The sequence below is a fragment of the Hypanus sabinus genome, chromosome 9 (genome assembly GCF_030144855.1).
Source record: "Hypanus sabinus isolate sHypSab1 chromosome 9, sHypSab1.hap1, whole genome shotgun sequence".
NCBI classification, from domain to species: Eukaryota; Metazoa; Chordata; class Chondrichthyes; order Myliobatiformes; family Dasyatidae; genus Hypanus; species Hypanus sabinus.
The window spans coordinates 132,870,187-132,888,084 of NC_082714.1; the positions used below are offsets into that span (position 1 = coordinate 132,870,187).

At 42.7% G+C, this 17,898-nt stretch overlaps 1 protein-coding gene across 2 annotated transcripts in view; it reads right to left on the reverse strand.

Annotated features, from left to right (window-relative positions):
- The window catches only part of LOC132399817 (collagen alpha-1(XIV) chain-like), a 180,386-nt gene that overhangs the window by 105,401 nt on the left and 57,087 nt on the right, over nt 1-17,898 (reverse strand). For both annotated transcript variants that reach the window (XM_059980600.1, XM_059980599.1), the window contains exons 15-17: nt 1,656-1,795; nt 696-825; nt 447-586 (exon numbers count right to left, since the gene is read on the reverse strand). In XM_059980600.1, coding sequence (XP_059836583.1) covers nt 447-586; nt 696-825; nt 1,656-1,795 — 410 coding nt within the window. The remainder of the gene's footprint in view (nt 1-446; nt 587-695; nt 826-1,655; nt 1,796-17,898) is intronic.

Consider the following 17,898-nt stretch of genomic DNA (forward strand, 5'->3'; position numbering starts at 1 on the left):
ACCTCTGTTTGAGGAAGACTCAATATCCCCTTAGTGAAGAAATGTTAATTCATCTTCATCATAAATAAATGATCCTTATTTTTACACAATGACCTCCAAACACTTCAGAGCTAGAATACACCTGATGTATTTCACTGCATGCTTTGATGTACATGTGACACAGAAACCTAACCTTAACTCTAGATTCTCTCACAAAAGGAAACATCCTTTCCATGAACCTTCAGGATTTTATATCTCTGTGAAGTCCCCTCTTATTCCTCAAAACTCCAGCAGATACAAGTCTCTCATACGACAACACAGTTCTTTTAAAAGATCTTTCACCTGAAACATTTCCCATAGGTGACCTCCTGAGAGTTTTCAGAATGCTCTTTATTGACCTTTCAAATATTACCACTTTAGTTAAACAAACAGAACTAATTAGTTGGTTAAATATATATAGAACAAACCTCATACAATTTTCCTCCACTAAGTGGAATCCATTTTATTTTGTAGAGGGCAACATCACTGGCTGCATGCGTCCATGTAATTGTTAAACTGGTGTCTGAAAATTCAGTGACTCTCAGATCTGAAGGAGGTGGAACCCTAACTAAGAATAAAAACGTTCAGAATATTTTCGTTATTCAAATATAATTGGTTCTTTTTAAAACAACTACAAAAAAATCTCAGTAATGCATTCTAGTTAGGAAGATACACACCTGTTTCAGCAGTGATGGTAATGGGCACAGACCTCAGGGTATCATAAATGGAAAGTACAGAAATCACATACTTTGTCAGTGAGGTCAGATTTCTTAAGAGTACATTTGTAACGTTCCCACCAACTTCCATCTGGAATTAATAACAGGTATACGTGATCACACATTACAAACTTTCCAGGTAGAAAAAATGGCTCATTTTACCCAGTGAGGAAGGATATACTGAGGGAATATTTAATCATTTGTGTAAAATTATGAAGTTACTTATGAGCTTTTGTAAAAGGACTTACTCCCCCAAGAATAAAGTTATTAACTGGAAAGGGCATTCACTAAATACAATTGATTGAAAGGTTAGAAACAAAGAAACACAGAAAACCTATCAGCACAATACAGGCCCTTCGGCCCACAAAGTTGTGCCAAATATTTCCTTACCTTAGAACGGCCTAGGCTTACTCATAGTCCTCTATTTATCTAAGCTCCATGTATCCATGCAGGAGTCTCTTAAAAGACCCTATCATTTCCGCCCCAACCACCACTGCTGGCAGCCCATTCCATGCACTCACCACTCTCTGCGTAAAGATCTTAACCCTGACATCTCCTCTGTAACTACTTCCAAGCACCATAAAACTGTGCCCTCTCATGCTAGCCATTTCAGCCCTGGGGAAAAAAAAGCCTCTGACTATCCACATGATCAATACCTCTCATTACCTTATACACCTCTATCAGGTCACCTCTCATCCTCCATTGCTCCAAGGAGAAAAGGTAGAGTTCTAAAAGGTTAGAGTAGAGCTGAGGAAAACCAAAACATGCTTATGCCGTTACATTGTTTTCAGTGGGTATGATTGAAACTAAAGCCAAAACATTACTTATTTGTGTGATTAATAAGAAACTTAGGTACTGGTTACTTCTATTTTTAATGTGTGTTAGTCCCTGGCACAAGCAGAAGTTCAGCATAAGTCTCACCTGCTTGGGATCATTCCCATTAGCTGACACATATGTGATCTGATGTCCAGTCACTTCCCTTGCAGCTCTCTCCCAATTTACTTTGACACTACTGTGATGGAGCTCAGTGAGGTGTAGGTTTCTTGGAGGGTTCAGTGGATCTATATATAAATAACAAAGCAAACTACTGAAAACAGTTCATATCTAACGTAATGCCTACCAAGACCTCCTACCTTGAAATCAGTCAAGGACCTCTTTCTATGAGGTTCTTATGCATCCAGGCAGTTGTTCTATTAACTTGTAGCCTTGAGCCTTAGATTTGATATTGTCTGCTTCTCCGACCTGTCTCTTTGCAAACTCCTGCCCTTCCCACTGTTGCATTTTCAGTTCCCTAGATCACAATCTCTAGAACTTACTTCCAAATCTCTTTGTCTCTCCTTTATGGGATTCTTGGTAAAAGTTATTTGATTGGCCAATGATGCACCATCAATAACTCTCAGAGGCGGGAGGTGAACGATAGGCTTTTATTAGCAGCAAAATAGAGCACGGCATCTCGGAGACTGAGCAAGGAGCAGTGCCTCCAATCGCCTTTATACAGGGGTCTGTGGGAGGAGCCACAGGAGCAGTCAGCAGAGGGGCGTGTCCAGACAGGTATACATAGTTCACCACATTCACCCCTCCTTTGTTTTAAAAGAGAGTCCCCAAGGGGCGAAGTTTCTTACAAGTATATTTATAGGTTAAGTCTATCAGGTGGTTGAGTCTGTCGCTGCGATCTACGTAGCACGGGTGGTGATTGCACAGGTGATGGTGGTTGTACTGGCTCCGGCCTGATTTGAGGTGCCAGCCCATTAGGCATCAGTAATCCCTCATGCGTGTGCATGCCTGGTATATGCACGTGCGAGACGCCCGGTATGGGAGTGTCGTGAGGAGTCTGTGTAGGGCTTGGTGTGCGTGGTGTCTTGTGGGTATATACATTGGTGGGTATGGGGTTCATAGTCACCGTGGAGTGTTCGGGGTAGAGGTCTGCTGCTCCTGCGGGCACCAGGTCGCGAACGGAGACCGTGTCCTCCCGCCCATCAGGTAAGACCACGTAGGCATACTGGGGGTTCACACGAAGTAGGTGAACCCTCTCGACCATCGGGGAGTATTTATTGCTCCTCTCATGTTTCTGGAGCAGCACTGGCCCTGGGGATGTCAGCCAAGCCAGTAGGGTGGTCCCAGTGGCAGACTTCTTGGGAAAAGAAAATAGGCGCTCGTGAGGGGTGGCATTGGTGGACGTACATAACAGAGAGTGGATAGAGCGGAGTGCCTCGGGAAGGACTTCCTGCCAGCGAGAGATCGGCAATCCCTTTGACCTAAGGGCTAAGAGTGTTGCCTTCCACACTGTGGCATTCTCCCTCTCCACCTGTCCATTCCCCTGGGGTTATAACTCATGATCCTACTAGTAGCAATACCCCTAGCCAGCAGGTACTGGCGCAGCTCGTCACTCATAAATGAGGATCCTCTATCACTGTGGATATAGCAGGGATATCCGAACACAGTGAAGAGCTGGCGCAAGGGACGTGGCACTGGTATCGGGGCAGGGGATGGCAAAGGGGAACCGCGAGTACTCATCGATTATGTTGAGAAAGTAGACATTGCGGTCGGTGGAGGGAAGGGGGCCCTTAAAGTCGACACTCAGTCGCTCAAAGGGGCAGGTGGCCTTGATAAGTTGTGCCTTTTCAGGACGGCAGGTGTGGTTTGCACTCAGCGCAGATTTGGCAGTCCATGGTCATCGTCCTGATGTCCTCAAGGGAGTAAGTCAGGTTCCGGGCTTTCACGAAATGGTAAAGACGGGTGACCCCCGGGTGGAAAAGATCTGCATGGAGGGCGTATAGCCAGTCGAGCTGCATGCTGACATACGCTCTCCAGGACAGGGCATCAGGGGACTCATTGTGCCTTCCAGGTCTGTACAGGATGTCATTGCTGTAGGTGGAGAGTTCTATTCTCCACCGCAAAATTTTATCATTTTTGATTTTGCCCCGCTGTTGGTTGCTAAACATGAACGCAACTGAGTGCTGGTCGGTCAGCAAGGTGAACCTTTTGCCAGCGAGATAGTGCCTCCAGTGCCTAATAGCTTCCACTGTAGTCTGGGCTTCTTTCTCCACCGCGGAGTGCTGAATTTCAGGGCCTTGAAGGGTACGAGAGAAGAATGCTACCAGCCTTCCTGCCTGATTGAGGGTAGCAACCAGCGCGAAGTTGGAAGCGTCACTCTCTACTTGGAAGGGAATGGTCTCATCCACCGCATGCATCATTGCTTTGGCAATGTCCCCTTTAATGTGGCTGAAGGCCGCGCGGGCCTCGGCTGAGAGGGGAAATGTGGTGGACTTGACCGGGGATGGGCCTTCTCTGCGTAGTGAGGGACCCATTGGGCGTAATAGAAAAAGAAGCCCAGGCACCTTTTGAGGGCTCTGAGGGTGGTGGGAAGAGGGAGTTCTAATAGGTCGGGGTCAGGGCCAATGACCCTGTTCTCCACAACATACCCAAGGATAGCGAGTCAGGTGGTTCCGAACACACACGTCCCTGTTATAGATAAGGTTAAGAGCTTTGGCCGCTTGGAAAAATCGTTGGAGGTTGGTGTCGTGATCCTGCCAGTCGTGATCGAGATGGTGATGTTATCCAGATATGGAAACATGGCCTTCAGTTGGCACTGATCCACCATCCAGTCCATTTCCCTCTGGAAGACAGAGACACAATTTGTGACACGGAAGGGGACGCGCAGGAAGTGACAGAGCCTGCCGCCCACCTCGAAGGCGGTGTAGGGATGGTCCTCCAGGCGGATGGGGAGCTGATGGTAAGTGGATTTCAGGTCTGTGGTCAAGTACACCTTGTACTGAGCTATCTGATTGACTATATCCGCGATGCCGGGTAGGGGGTACGCATCAAGCTGCGTGAACCTATTGATGGTCTGGTTATAGTCCACGACCATCCTATTTTTCTGCCCAGTCCAAACAATGACCACTTGGGCCCTCCAAGGACTTGTGCTTGGCTCAATGATCCCCTCCCTGAGCAGCCGCTGCACCTCTGACTTAAAGAAGGCCCTGTCCCCCGCGCTGTACCTCCTGCTTTTAGTTGCCACAGGTTTACAGTCGGGGGTCAGGTTGGCAAACAGCAGTGGGGGAGGGATCTTGAGGGTGGAGAGGCTGCAAGTGGTGTCAGCAGCGTGGCTGTTGGCATGGTGTTGGGTGGGATGTGCAGTCGGTGTGTGTGTGTGTGTGTGTGTGTGTGTGTGTGTGTGTGTGTGTGTGTGTGTGTGTGTGTGTGTGTGTGTGTGTGTGTGTGTGTGTGTGTGTGTGTGTGGTCAGTAGCGGGGTATATGACGAAACCCCACAAAATTGAGAATTTCTGACAGCGATTGGTGGGAGGGGTCCGTCACACTCCATTGTCACACTTTTCAGGTGGCTCTGGAAGTCGAGCCCCAATAGCACAGGGGCACACAGTTGAGGCATGACCAGTAACACAAAGTCCCGATATTCAATGCCCTGCACACAACCCTCCTGGATGTCAGTGGAATGCGATCCAGAAGCCATGGTGACCCTCTGGCTTACCGGCCATGTCACGAGTCCACAGCGTTGCACCGTGTCCAGGTTAATAAATCTCTCAGTGCTGCCCGTGTCAAACAGGCAGCTAGTCCTGTGCCCCTCCACCAGGATGTCCATCATTGACCTTGCGAGCTTTGGTCGAGGGTCATGGAGGCCAGAGTTGAATCGCCGTCTTGGTGCCTGGTAAGCACCCATGGGTCGGAGGCGGGGCGAGTTGGCACCGACAAAGATAGCTGCCCCCGTGCCTCGCACGCGGCGGGCAGGCAAGATGGCGGTGACCGAGATGGCAACCTCAGTGCCTCACACTTGGCGTTGCTCAACCCCGCTTGCGGTTTGGACTTACAGGCCTTGGCAAAATGGCCCTTCTTTCCACAGGTCGCTTCTCGGGCCGGGCAGCATTTTTGGGGGTGCTTTTCGAGACCGCAGAAGTAACACTGCGTGGACTCGCGACTGGCAGCAGCCGAGGTCGATTTGCCGGCGGGTTGCGGGGACTTCACGGACTCGTGACTGGCAGCAGCCGAGATCGATTCGCTGGCGGGTTGCAGGGTCTGCAGCGTCCACGGGGTCAGCGGGAGATCGCAAACCAGGACAGCGTCAGCCTCGTGCAGAGTGGCCTCCAGCGTGTCGGCCAGCTCGATTGCCGAATATAAGGTAAGATCGGCGTGTTCCAGCAGCCGCTGGCGCACGTACACTGACCTGATCCCCGTAACGAAGGCGTCTCTTACTAGCAGCTCCGCATGCTGTTCTGCCATCAATCCCCTGCAGTCAAAGGCCTGCATGAGAGTCTGGACAAACTCAGCGCTCGACTCTCCGGCCCACCGCCACCATGTCGCTAAGTGATGTCTTGAGTAGACGGTGTTCACCGGCTGCCAGTATTGTCTTTTGAGGGCATCCATCGCACCCTGGTAGTCCGTTTGGTCTCTGATCATGGAGTAGACCCTTGGACTGACCCTGGAGAGGAGAACCTTGCGCTTTGTGGCAGGGTCGGTCACATGAATCTCCTCCAGGTACGATTCGAAGCATGCTAGCCAGAGTTCGAAAGCGTTGCCGGCTTCCTGGGATTGAGGGTCGAGATCCAATCGGCCTGGTCATAAAATGCTTTCCATGTTTTAAAATTGCTGCTAATAAAATTGATACACCATCAATAACTCTCGGAGATGGGAGGTGAACAATAGGCTTTTATTAGCAGCAAAACAGAGCACGGCATCTCGGAGACTGAGCGAGGAGCAGTGCCTCCAATCGCCTTTATACAGGGGTCTGTGGGAGGAGCCACAGGAGCAGTCAGCAGAGAGGTGCGTCCAGACAGGTATACATAGTTTACCACAGCCAATTATTTGGTTTCCTTCAGAGTCTCTTCTTTTCTGGTTCAATATCTATTTTCCTAATGTCCTTACAAACTACCCTGTCAGATCTTCATGTTAAATATTCATTGTAAATGGAAAAAGATACTAATAGATCAAGAGATACTTAATAGTTATTTTCCTTTCTTTTTCAATCTTTTTATTGAATTTCATATATAGAGAAAAACATAACATAAATATAAATAGGTTATAAGTGCACTAGATTTTAAGTTAAATTTATAATAGGATAACAATATCTTATTAAATATCAGCCAAAAAAACTTACAATAAACAATCAAACCTATTTTGATTGAACATGAAAAAGAATAAAAATAGTCATCAAAAGAAAAAAAATGTAAAAATGCATGAAAAAATGTATATTAAAAAAAAACCTAAACTAACATGGGCAATAATACCAGTTTATATGAGTATGATAGTGTCAAAAACTCCGGAACTCCATACCAGAACAAGAATAAAAAGAGAAAAGGTCTGGAAGAGACCAGATTAATTCATATGAAAGTGTCGAATGAACGGTCCCCAAGTTTCTTCAAATTTAATTGATGAATCGAAAATAGTACTTCTAATTTTTTCTAAACTCAGACAAGAGATAGTTTGAGAAAACCACTGAAATGTGGTAGGAGGGTTTACTTCTTTCCATTTTTGCAATATAGACCTTCTGGCCATTAATGTTACAAAGGCAATCATTCATCTGATTGAAGGGGAAAGTCGACTACCATCCTCATTTGGTATACCAAAAATTGCAGTAATAAAATGAGGTTGTAAATCAATATTCCAAATTGAGGAAATGGTAGCAAATATGTCCTTCCAATAGTTATGTAAGGTGGGACATGACCAAAACATGTGGGTCAGTGAGGCCACATCTGAATGACATCTGTCACATTGAGGATTAATATGAGAATAAAATCAAGCAAGCTTATCTTTAGACATATGAGCTCTATGTATGACCTTAAATTGTATTAAAGCATGTTTAGCACATATAGAAGAAGAATTAACCATCTGTAAAATTTTTTCCCATTTTTCTGTTGATATATTATATTGAAATTCTTTTTCCCACTCTTGTTTAATTCTACCTGATATTTCTGGTTGTATCTTCATAATCCTATTATAAATAAGAGCCACTAATCCTTTCTGACACGGATTCAGGGTAAAAATCACGTCTGAAAAATCTGTCAAAGTTGAATTGGGAAAGGATGGTAAAACTTTATATAAAAAAATTCTAATTTGTAAATATCTGAAAAAATTAGATTTAGGAATAGTTATTTTCCAAAGCATTTTATTTGGAAAATAATACACTTTTCTATCACTCTGCTCTTTATTCATTCCCTAAATCTTTGTGTTGTTCATTCCTTATTCTTGGTATCTCTCCACTCAGCTGTTTCAACATTTTTTCTCCTTTTGCTTTATGTTTCAATCATTTCAACTTCATTTTCACCATTCTTCTTCCACACTTTCATTAATCCACATCTCTTCATTTTCACTCTCTTTAATAATTGCTGATAATGAAACAGTCACATGAAGGTGCTGCTGAATTGTACAAACCTTGAGCTACAGCATAACTAAGCATTACACATGTGCACCTGCTGGCCTCTTAGCTTTATTAATCTACTGCAGTCATGAAACACCCAGTGAAATCAGGGCCTCAGATGCCACAATCGGAGCAGGTCCAAGCGTCAATCAGGCTTTTATACCTTGCATGGTGTAGCCCTACTCCAGTAGCCCCTGACAGTTCTGGCATCTTGAACTGTCAACGGCCTGCCCTATTTATTACTTTTAGAAACCTGCTGAATTGCATCATTGCATCACTGTGTGGTACAGAGAGGCTACTGCACAGGACCTAAAGAAGCTGCAGAAGGTTGTAAATCTAGTCAGCTCCATCTTGGGCACTAGCCTACGAAGTACCCAGGACATCTTTAAGGAGCAGAGTCTCAGAAAGGCAGTGTCCATTATTAAGGACCCCCAACATCCAGGGCATGCCCTTTTCTCACTGTTACCATCAGGTAGGACGTGCAGAAGCCTGAAGGCACACACTCAGTGATTCAGGAACAGCTTCTTCCTATCTGCCATCCAATTCCCAAATGGACATTGAAGCCCTGGACACCTCAGTTTTTTAAAAAATATACAGTATTTCTGTTCTTACACATTATTTTAATCTATTCAATAGATGTCATTTATTTATTTATTTAATATTATTATGTTTTATTTTATTTATTATTTTTTCTCTGTTAGATTAAGTATTGCATTGTACTGCTGCTGCTGTTGGGTTAACAAATCTGACGTCACATGCCAGTGATAATAAACCTGAATCTGATTCTGATCTGAATTGGGCTGTAGAATTGCTATTTTTTTGTGTAGTTTAACATTCTTATGTTCTTTTGTACTTCTATATAATCACATATACATAAAACTATTTTTTGGTAATTTTTTCAGTGATTGCAGTTGCCTCTGTATTTTTCTGGAAACTTCTTGGTTTCAAATGCAGGTGTCATATAACTTGAATCTGTCTATCTTACTGGTTAACTGTGATCAATTGAATTTCAGTTACCTCCAGTCTGGTACAAGAAGACCACACTACCTTTAGTCTTCCCTCCTCTCCATTGTCTCTAGCCATACTTCTTCCTTTCTATTCTTTGCACTTGCAAAATGCTTATTAAAATGATTACAAGCAATAAGTTTTACGCCTCATTCTTTACTTATGAGGAAGTTTTGGGCTGCAAGAGCATTATGACACAAAATGCCTCTAACATTCATAAGTATTTGAAAATATTTTATATGTATTTAAATAATTTTTAATATTTTAAATATAGTAATATTTTTAAAAATGTATTAATTTTAAAACATTTTAAAATCCTGCTAATCAATTTTGCATAAAAATCCAATGAAAGAGAAAATATTGGAAAAAAATAGCCAAGCAAATTCAAGCAAATTTGAAGACAGGATATAATATTAATGGTAAAACTCTTGGCAGTGTGGTGAATCCAAGAGATCTTGGGGTCTGTGTCTATAGGACACTCAAAGCTGCTGCACAGGTTGACACTGTTATTAAGAGGGTGTATGGTGTGTTGGCATTCATCAACCATGGGATCAAAAGCCTTGAGGTAATGTTACAGCTATACAAGTCTTTGGTTAGACCCCATTTGGAGTAATGTGTTCAGTTCTGGTCATCAAACTACAGGAAGGAAGGACGTGGCTACTATAGAGATAGTGCAGAGGAAATTTACAAGGATTTTTCCTGGATTGGTGGGCATACCTTATGAGAATAGGTTGAGTGGACTTGACTATCTCTCCATGGAGCAATGGAGGATGAGGGGTGACTGGATAGAGGTGTATAAGATGATGAGGGGCATTGATCATATGGATAGCCAGAGTCTTTTTCCCAGGACTGAAATGGCTAGCATGAGGGGCATAACTTTAAGGTGTTTGGAAACAGGTACTGAGGAGATCTCAGGGGTAATTTTTTCCTCACAGAGTGATGGGTGCCTGGAATGCACTGCCAGCAGCAGTGGTGGAAGTGAATAGAACAGGGTCTTTTAGCAGCCTCTTAGATAGGTACATGGAGCTTAGAAAAATAGATGGTTATGCACTAGGAAATTCTAGGCAGTTTCTAGAGTAGTTTACATGGTCGGCACAACATTGTGGGCTGAAGGGCCTGTAATGTGCTATAAATTTTCTATGTTCTATGTTCTATATCTTCTTAATTAAGGTCAATGACCTGATACAAATGAATGGGGTCACAATGGAAGGACCAATAATGGCTGGCAGAAAATTAAAGTGCCAAATATGAAGTGTATACAGTACCTTAGGTCAAAAAGTAACAGAATACATCTAGACTCAGTGGTGGGTCAAAGGGGTCACATGCACTGTCATCAGACCTCTACATGTTCTGCATTATTTTGTGCACAGTAGCTAGGTAGTCCTTCATAGCTGGCTCGCATTCAGGATAATCTGGCCAGTTGTGCACATATTTTATAAAAGAAGTCATTGGGCAGAAGTTCATCAATAAAATATACTTAACTGAAGTCAAATATCACCCTGTATCCAAGACTGTTCACAGGAGAGTGAGAAATTTCTAGCTACTGGTCAAATAAGCATAATGAAAACAGACCCAGGTTATTCCATCCAACAGATGGACATTAGGAAATTAACGCTGACAATTTTCCAATGATGGATAATAACATTCTGTTTCTCATCTCCACAAAATATAGCTTTATCATCATTTATAGCTGGATTTGCTGAGATTGCTTTCAGAATAGATACTAGCAAATTGTTAGTTGGCTTTCATTATGCACCATTTTAAGTAGAGTTCCATTATTTGATGAACGAAATGTCATTACTTGGCTGTATATAGTGACGTAGCTATACACAAAAAGAGTGGGGATAAGCAGATAATCCTGCTATCAATCATGCGTCTAAGTGACTGAGATTGATTTTATGAATCTGAACAACCTTCCATTCACTATAATTTTCTGACAAAGTAAGTTACTGTAATTCATGTCATGTTCTGATTCCTTTGCTTTTCAGATAAACCATTTCCAGATAAATTAACTTTGTTTACTGTGCTTCTTGCCTCCTACAGAGAATAATAGAAACCCTGCACAGAATAGGCTTCAAGTCTCAGACAAGTTGAATAAAAACAATACTATTAAAATAAAAAATTCCATCATGGACAGTCCCAAGCCCAGCTACAAACGGCGGAGGTTTGGGCTTGGGGCTAGCAACCCTATCCCATTAAAAACCCAGAGCTACAGGAACACCAACAGAAGCTCCAAAGACCTCATCTCTGGGAGAAGAAGGATCTTCACCGAGGAAGCATAAAATGGGCCACACCTGTAGACAACTTGAAAGACTGGCCCAGGACAGAGGACTCTGACAAGCTGTTGTCCGTGGCCTATGCCACAATAGATGTGATGGCTTTAAATAAAATTTAAACTAAAAAGTAGGTACAGTTGTCTTGTCAGAGATGGGCATAAAGTACATGAGAGAACGATGTTCTGTCAATTGTGTACTAGCACCTCCCAGGTCAGAAGCACTTTTAAGGGGACCGTTCCAAGAGGATTTGGAAAGAGAATCTTGTAATTTCACATTCATTTGGCCTAACCATTCATCACCCATCTTCTATACCCTACCCTTTGACCCCATTCCCCAGTCACCAATCTGCCACCTGACTTCCCCAATCACGAATCACAAAATTTGGAACATACTGTATCTGGAGCAATTCAGAGAGTAAGTTTGAGATCTGGTGTGAGGTGGGTGGGGAACAAGGACAAAAAAATAAGCAGCAATATCTAATTTAATGATAAAAGCTTCAAAATACTTTTAGTTACGCTAGCAGCAGGAAGTGGGAAGGTTTTGCTAAGGAACTGAAGGATGCATGAAGAAGACTGTGCTCTGGCCCAACAAACGCCTTGTTCACAGGTCTGCTGCTGCAAAATATTGGAGTTCTTGGGGTTCAGGCAGTCCTTAAACAGTGAAAGGCTTTGCATTACAAAGGAAATGCAGTCATTTCATGTCTGGGTTAGAGAGATGGTGCATCTATCTCGATTAAATCCAGTCATTTCAGAAAACCTGTTTCCTGGAATGTTGGGTGGAGTCCTTGAGGAAGGGGAGCTGTGATCAGTAGAGGTATTGGTATGAGTGTTGGAGTTCAGTGAGGACTATCAGGGCGGGAGAAAGGTAGGGGTACAGTCAAGTGGTAAATGGATCTCTTGGAAATTAAGCAAAAAGAGTGGCCCCAAGTAATCCAATATTTTTGTACCATTTGAAGAATCTATACTCAGATGGACTGCACTTCTAGCCTAGAAAGCAGAGAAAAGATTGTTAGAAGTCCCATCAAGGATCCAATGATGTCATTGTCGAGAATGGCAGCTTAAGTGAATAGCTCCTCCGGAAAAATGCATATTTTGCCCCGTTAACCCATCAAATGCAGGATTTTTCGAAAGTTTTGAACTGATAAGAGGGGCAAGAATGGGAAAAAATGGAAATAAAAAAGCATCATTGCGGAGCCTGTGGATGAGAGGCATGCAGCGAGCAGCTCTCCTACCCGACCGCGTGCTAGCGAGGCTGATGATGGGCCTCGTTCAGGCAAAGCAGCAAATATGATCAAAATTTTGAAAGAGATACGGGAGTTCCAAAAAGATATAAAACAGCAGCTACATGATATTAAGTCTGAGCTCGCCAATGTCAATCAATGTCAAGCAGTGGCAGAGACTCGAATTGAGAAGGTGGAAGATCGCGTGCAAAACATGGAACAGATGCTAAGAAAGACGATAAAAATAATAAATCAACAAGAAGGTAAACTGCTTGAACTGGAGGGAAGATCATGACGAAAAAATATCAGGATATACAATGTTCCCGAAGGAACGGAGGGTTTGTCTATGATGGAGTTTGTAGGAAAGTTGCTGTGGGATGCACTGGAGCTTCCCTTGACTATGGAGCTGGAAATTGAGAGGGCGCATCACGCGATCGTCCTGCAGCCTACACAAGGCAGAGAAGATAAACCATGCTCAATAGTAATTAAATTCCTTTGATACAGTACCATTGTGGAGATTCTACATAGGGCCTGGGGTAAGAATAGGGTGTTTTTAGATGATAAATTAATGTATTTTTATCAAGATTACCCCCCCCCCCCCCCCGTGGTCCTGCAGAAACGTATAGAATACTCTGAAGTAAAGCGAATACTAAAGCAAGAAAGGATTAGGTTTCAAACTCTGTACCCTGTTAAACTTCAAGTGTTTTATCAAGATGTGATCCAACTGTACCAGACAGTGGAAGAGGCGACTACAGACATGAAAGCCAGAGGGTTGCCAGTCAGCATGATCGAACTGAGGGAAAGCCTGGCAGAGGAATTATCCCACTCTGCTTGGGAAATCATGCGAGAATTAAGAAGGCAGGAGACGGGAGGAGGCCGAGAGAAGTATATCAGGAAGAGGCTGGGAGTTTCCCAAAGACAGTCCTCACTCCCTCCAGAAGAGCCATAAGGTTTGGCTAACTTTAAAAATGTTGAGAAGCAAAACAGAAGCAAAAGTAGACGGTGATATACCTATCTCGAGAAATACTTATTATAATGTGAATTTTATATTACTCAGTTATTCTTCTTTATTCGCTCACTTATTCCATTTTCCCCACCAAAATGAGAATATATATATGTGAGTATGTATGTATGTATATATATACGTGTGTGTGTGTGTGTGTGTGTGTGTGTGTGTATGTATATATATATAGGAGGAGTACACAGGGAAATCTTTTCTGTGCAATGGATTTGTTCACTGACTTTTATGGATACTGCAATGGGGGCCTTCAACTCACTAGTAGGAGGGGTTATCCCCCACAGCTAGACATCTCCTCTAGTTCAACGCAGGGTCATCTACCAGAGACCTCAGCATTGGCATCACACGTTCGTTGCCTTTTTTGTTATTATTTGAGTTTCTTGGCTCTTATTTGTTCAGGGAGTAGATTGATTAAGTTTTATTCTGCTAATTTCAATGATACATTGACAGATAAATACAGATGGCTAAGGACAAAGTAAATTTCATTTCTTTTAATGTCAATGGGCTATTAAATCCAATCAAACATCATTGAATTTTATCCAAAATGAAAAAAGAACAAGCCCATGTAGTATATTTACAGGAAACTCACTTAAGTGATAATGAGCATAGAAAACTAAAGAGAATGGGTATCACTAATTTGTTTTTCTCTTCATATAAATCAGGACATAGGAGAAGAATTGCTATTCTTATCTCAAGTAAGCTAAATTTTGAAAAAGTATTCGAAAAGGGAGATAAGGAGGGCACATATATACCGGTAAGGGGAAACATAGATGGAAATTCAGTTACTCTATTGAATATATACACACCACCAGGAAGTGATATTAGTTTCTTTCAGAAAATTACTGATATTATGGTAGTGGAAACAGAAAGTCTCCTGATATGTGGGGAAGACTTAAATTTACAATTACAACCAAACTTAGACTCTTCCAATAGAAAAACCTATGAAACAAAATCCTTGCATAAGAAAGTTAACACACTTTTCGAGGATGTTGGTTTAAATGATATATGGAGGGACCTCTTCCCTGACAGAAGGAATTACACTCATTATTCTGCTCCCCATTCTGTATATACAAGAATACAGACAGTCAGACAGACATACTTTATTGATCCCGAGGGAAATTGGGTTTCATTACAGTCGCACCAAGAATAGTGAAGAAATATAGCAATATAAAACCATAATTAAATAATAATAAGTTAATCATGCCAAGTGGAAATAAGTCCAGGACCAGCCTATAGGCTCAGGGTGTCTGACACTCTGAGGGAGGAGTTGTAAAGTTTGATGGCCACAGGTAGGAATGACTTCCTATGATGCCCAGTGTTACATCTCGGTGGAATGAGTCTCTGGCTGAATGTACTCCTGTGCCTAACCAGTACATTATGGATTGGATGGGAGTCATTGTCCAAGATGGCATGCAACTTGGACAGCATCCTCTTTTCAGACACCACCGTCAGAGAGTCCAGTTCCACCCCCACAACATCACTGGGCTTATGAATGAGTTTGTTGATTCTGTTGGTGTCTGCTACCCTCAGCCTGCTGCCCCAGCATACAACAGCAAACATGATAGCACTGGCCACCACTGACTCGTAGAACATCCTCAGCATCATCTGGCAGATGTTAAAGGACCTCAGTCTCCTCAGGAAATAGAGATGGCTCTGACCCTTCTTGTAGACAGCCTCAGTGTTCTTTGACCAGTCCAGTTTATTGTCAATTCTTATCCCCAGGTATTTGTAATCCTCCACCATGTCCACACTGACCCCTTGGATGGAAACAGGGGTCACTGGTACCTTAGCCCTCCTCAGATCCACCCCCATCTCCTTAGTCTTTTCCACATTAAGCTGCAGGTGATTCTGCTCACACCAAGTGACAAAGTTTCCCACCGTAGCCCTGTACTCAGCCTCATCTCCCTTGCTGATGCATCCAACTATGGCAGAGTCATCAGAAAACTTCTGAAGACGGCAAGACTCTGTTGTAGTTGAAGTCCGAGGTGTAGATGGTGAAGAGAAAGGGAGATGGGAGTGTCCCCTGTGGAGCCCCAGTGCTGCTGACCACTCTGTCTGACACACAGTGTTGCAAGCGCATGTACTGTGGTCTTCCAGGCAGGTAATCAATAATCCATGACACCAAGGAAACATCCACCTGCATCACTGTCAGCTTCTCACCCAGCAGAGTAGGGCGGATGGTGTTGAACGCACTGGAGAAGTCAAAAAATATGTCCCTCAACAGTGCTTGCTGGCTTGTCCAGGTGGGCGTATACGCGGTTCAGCAGGTAGACGATGGCATCCTCAACTCCTAGTCAGGGCTGATAGACAAACTGGAGTGGGTCTAAGTGTGGCCTAACCATAGGCCGGAGCTGGTCTAGAACAAGTCTCTGCAAGATCTTCATGATGTGAGAAGTCAATGCCACCAGTCTGTAGGCATTGGAGCCACTGGGGCACGGCGTCTTCGGTACAGGAACGAGGCAGGATGTCTTTCACAGCACAGGAACCCTCTGGAGACTCGGGCTCAGGTTGAAGACTTGGTGAAGTACTCCACATAGTTGGGGAGCACAGGCTTTGAGCACCCTGGGGTTGACACCATCCGGTAACCTGCAGCCTTGCTTGGGGAGAGAAGTTTCAGTTGTCTCCGCACCTGTTCAGCTGTGAAGCCCATCATGGTGGTTTCAGGTGTGGGAGGGCTGTAGTCACGAGACCAGGGAGACCAGGAATAGACTATTACATAACATTTGGAAAAGACAAAGACAAAATAAACACCTGTGGAATTGGGACAATAGATGTAAGTGACCAGGCACCTATATATTTATCTGTTGATTTTGACCTACAACCAAAGAATACTATTTGGAAGCTAAATTCAAGTCTACTCAATGATCCATACTTTAAGGAACAAATTTAAAAAGAAATTGGTCTCTACTTAGAATTCAATGATAATGGAGAGGTTTCACCTCCCATTTTATGGGATACTCTGAAGGCTGTCTTAAGAGGGAAAATTCTTGTGATATTTTCATATAAGAAAAAAATAAGGAATAAAACAGAGGAATTACAAAATAGGCTGAAGGAACGAGAGAAAAAACACAAATTGAATTTGGCAAAGGATACATTAGAGGAAATTTAAAAAATTAAGAATGAAATTATAGTTTGGCTATGCAAGAAATTAAGAAAAATTTAATGTTTCTGAAACAGAGACATTATGAAAGTAGATCTAAGTCTATGAAAATACTGGCGTGGAAACTGAAAAAAAAAAGATAGCAGAAAATACAATTCATTGAATTAGGGATCCAAGAACAAAAATGATAAAAAATAAGCTAAGTGAAATTCAAGAAGCTTTTGAAGTGTTTTACAAAACTCTACATTCCAAAGTTCCAGGGGGAAGCTAACCCAAATTGACACCTTCCTGAATTCTGTAGTTAACCACTTTAAGTGAAGAACAAATTAGAAGGATGACTGCTGACATAACTGAAGTTGAATTAAAAGCTGCAATTAGTAGGCTTAAATTAAGCAAGTCACCAGGATCAGATGGGTATATGGCAGAGTGGTACAAAGAATTTAAAAATGAGTTAATTCCTGTTTTACTCCTCACACTGAACTGGGATCTAAAAAAAGCACAAATGCCACCCAGTTGGAAGGAAGCGATAATCTCAGCTATACCGAAAGAAGGCAAGGATAAAATGGAATGCGAGTCATTTAGACCAATATCTATTCTTAATGTAGATTATAGATTATTTACCTCCATCATAGCCAAACGATTAGAGAAGTTTCTACCCATACTGATACATAATGATCAGACAGGTTTTATACGACAACGCCAAACTCAAGACAATATACGAAGGACACTTCACATTATGGATCATATACAAAAAAAATAAAATTGAAGCAATAGTGATAAGCGTGGATGCTGAAAAAGCATTTGATATGGTTAATTGTAATTTTCTTTACAGAGTTTTACATAGATTTGGTTTCCAAGACACAATTATTAAAACTATACAGACACTATATGACAACCCTACTGCAAGGATTAAAATCAATGGATATTTATCAAATAGTCTTACCCTAGAAAGGGGCACAAGACAGGGCTGTGCATGGTCACCACTACTCTTCACGTTATGTCTGGAACCATTAGCTCAATACATCAGACAAAATGAAGATATCAGGGGAATTACTATTAAAGGGACAGAGCATAAATTGGCTTGTTACGCGGATGACATTTTGATCTATCTAGGGCAACCAACATACTCTTTACCTAAATTGATGCAATCCTTTGAACAATATGGTCAATTATCAGGAT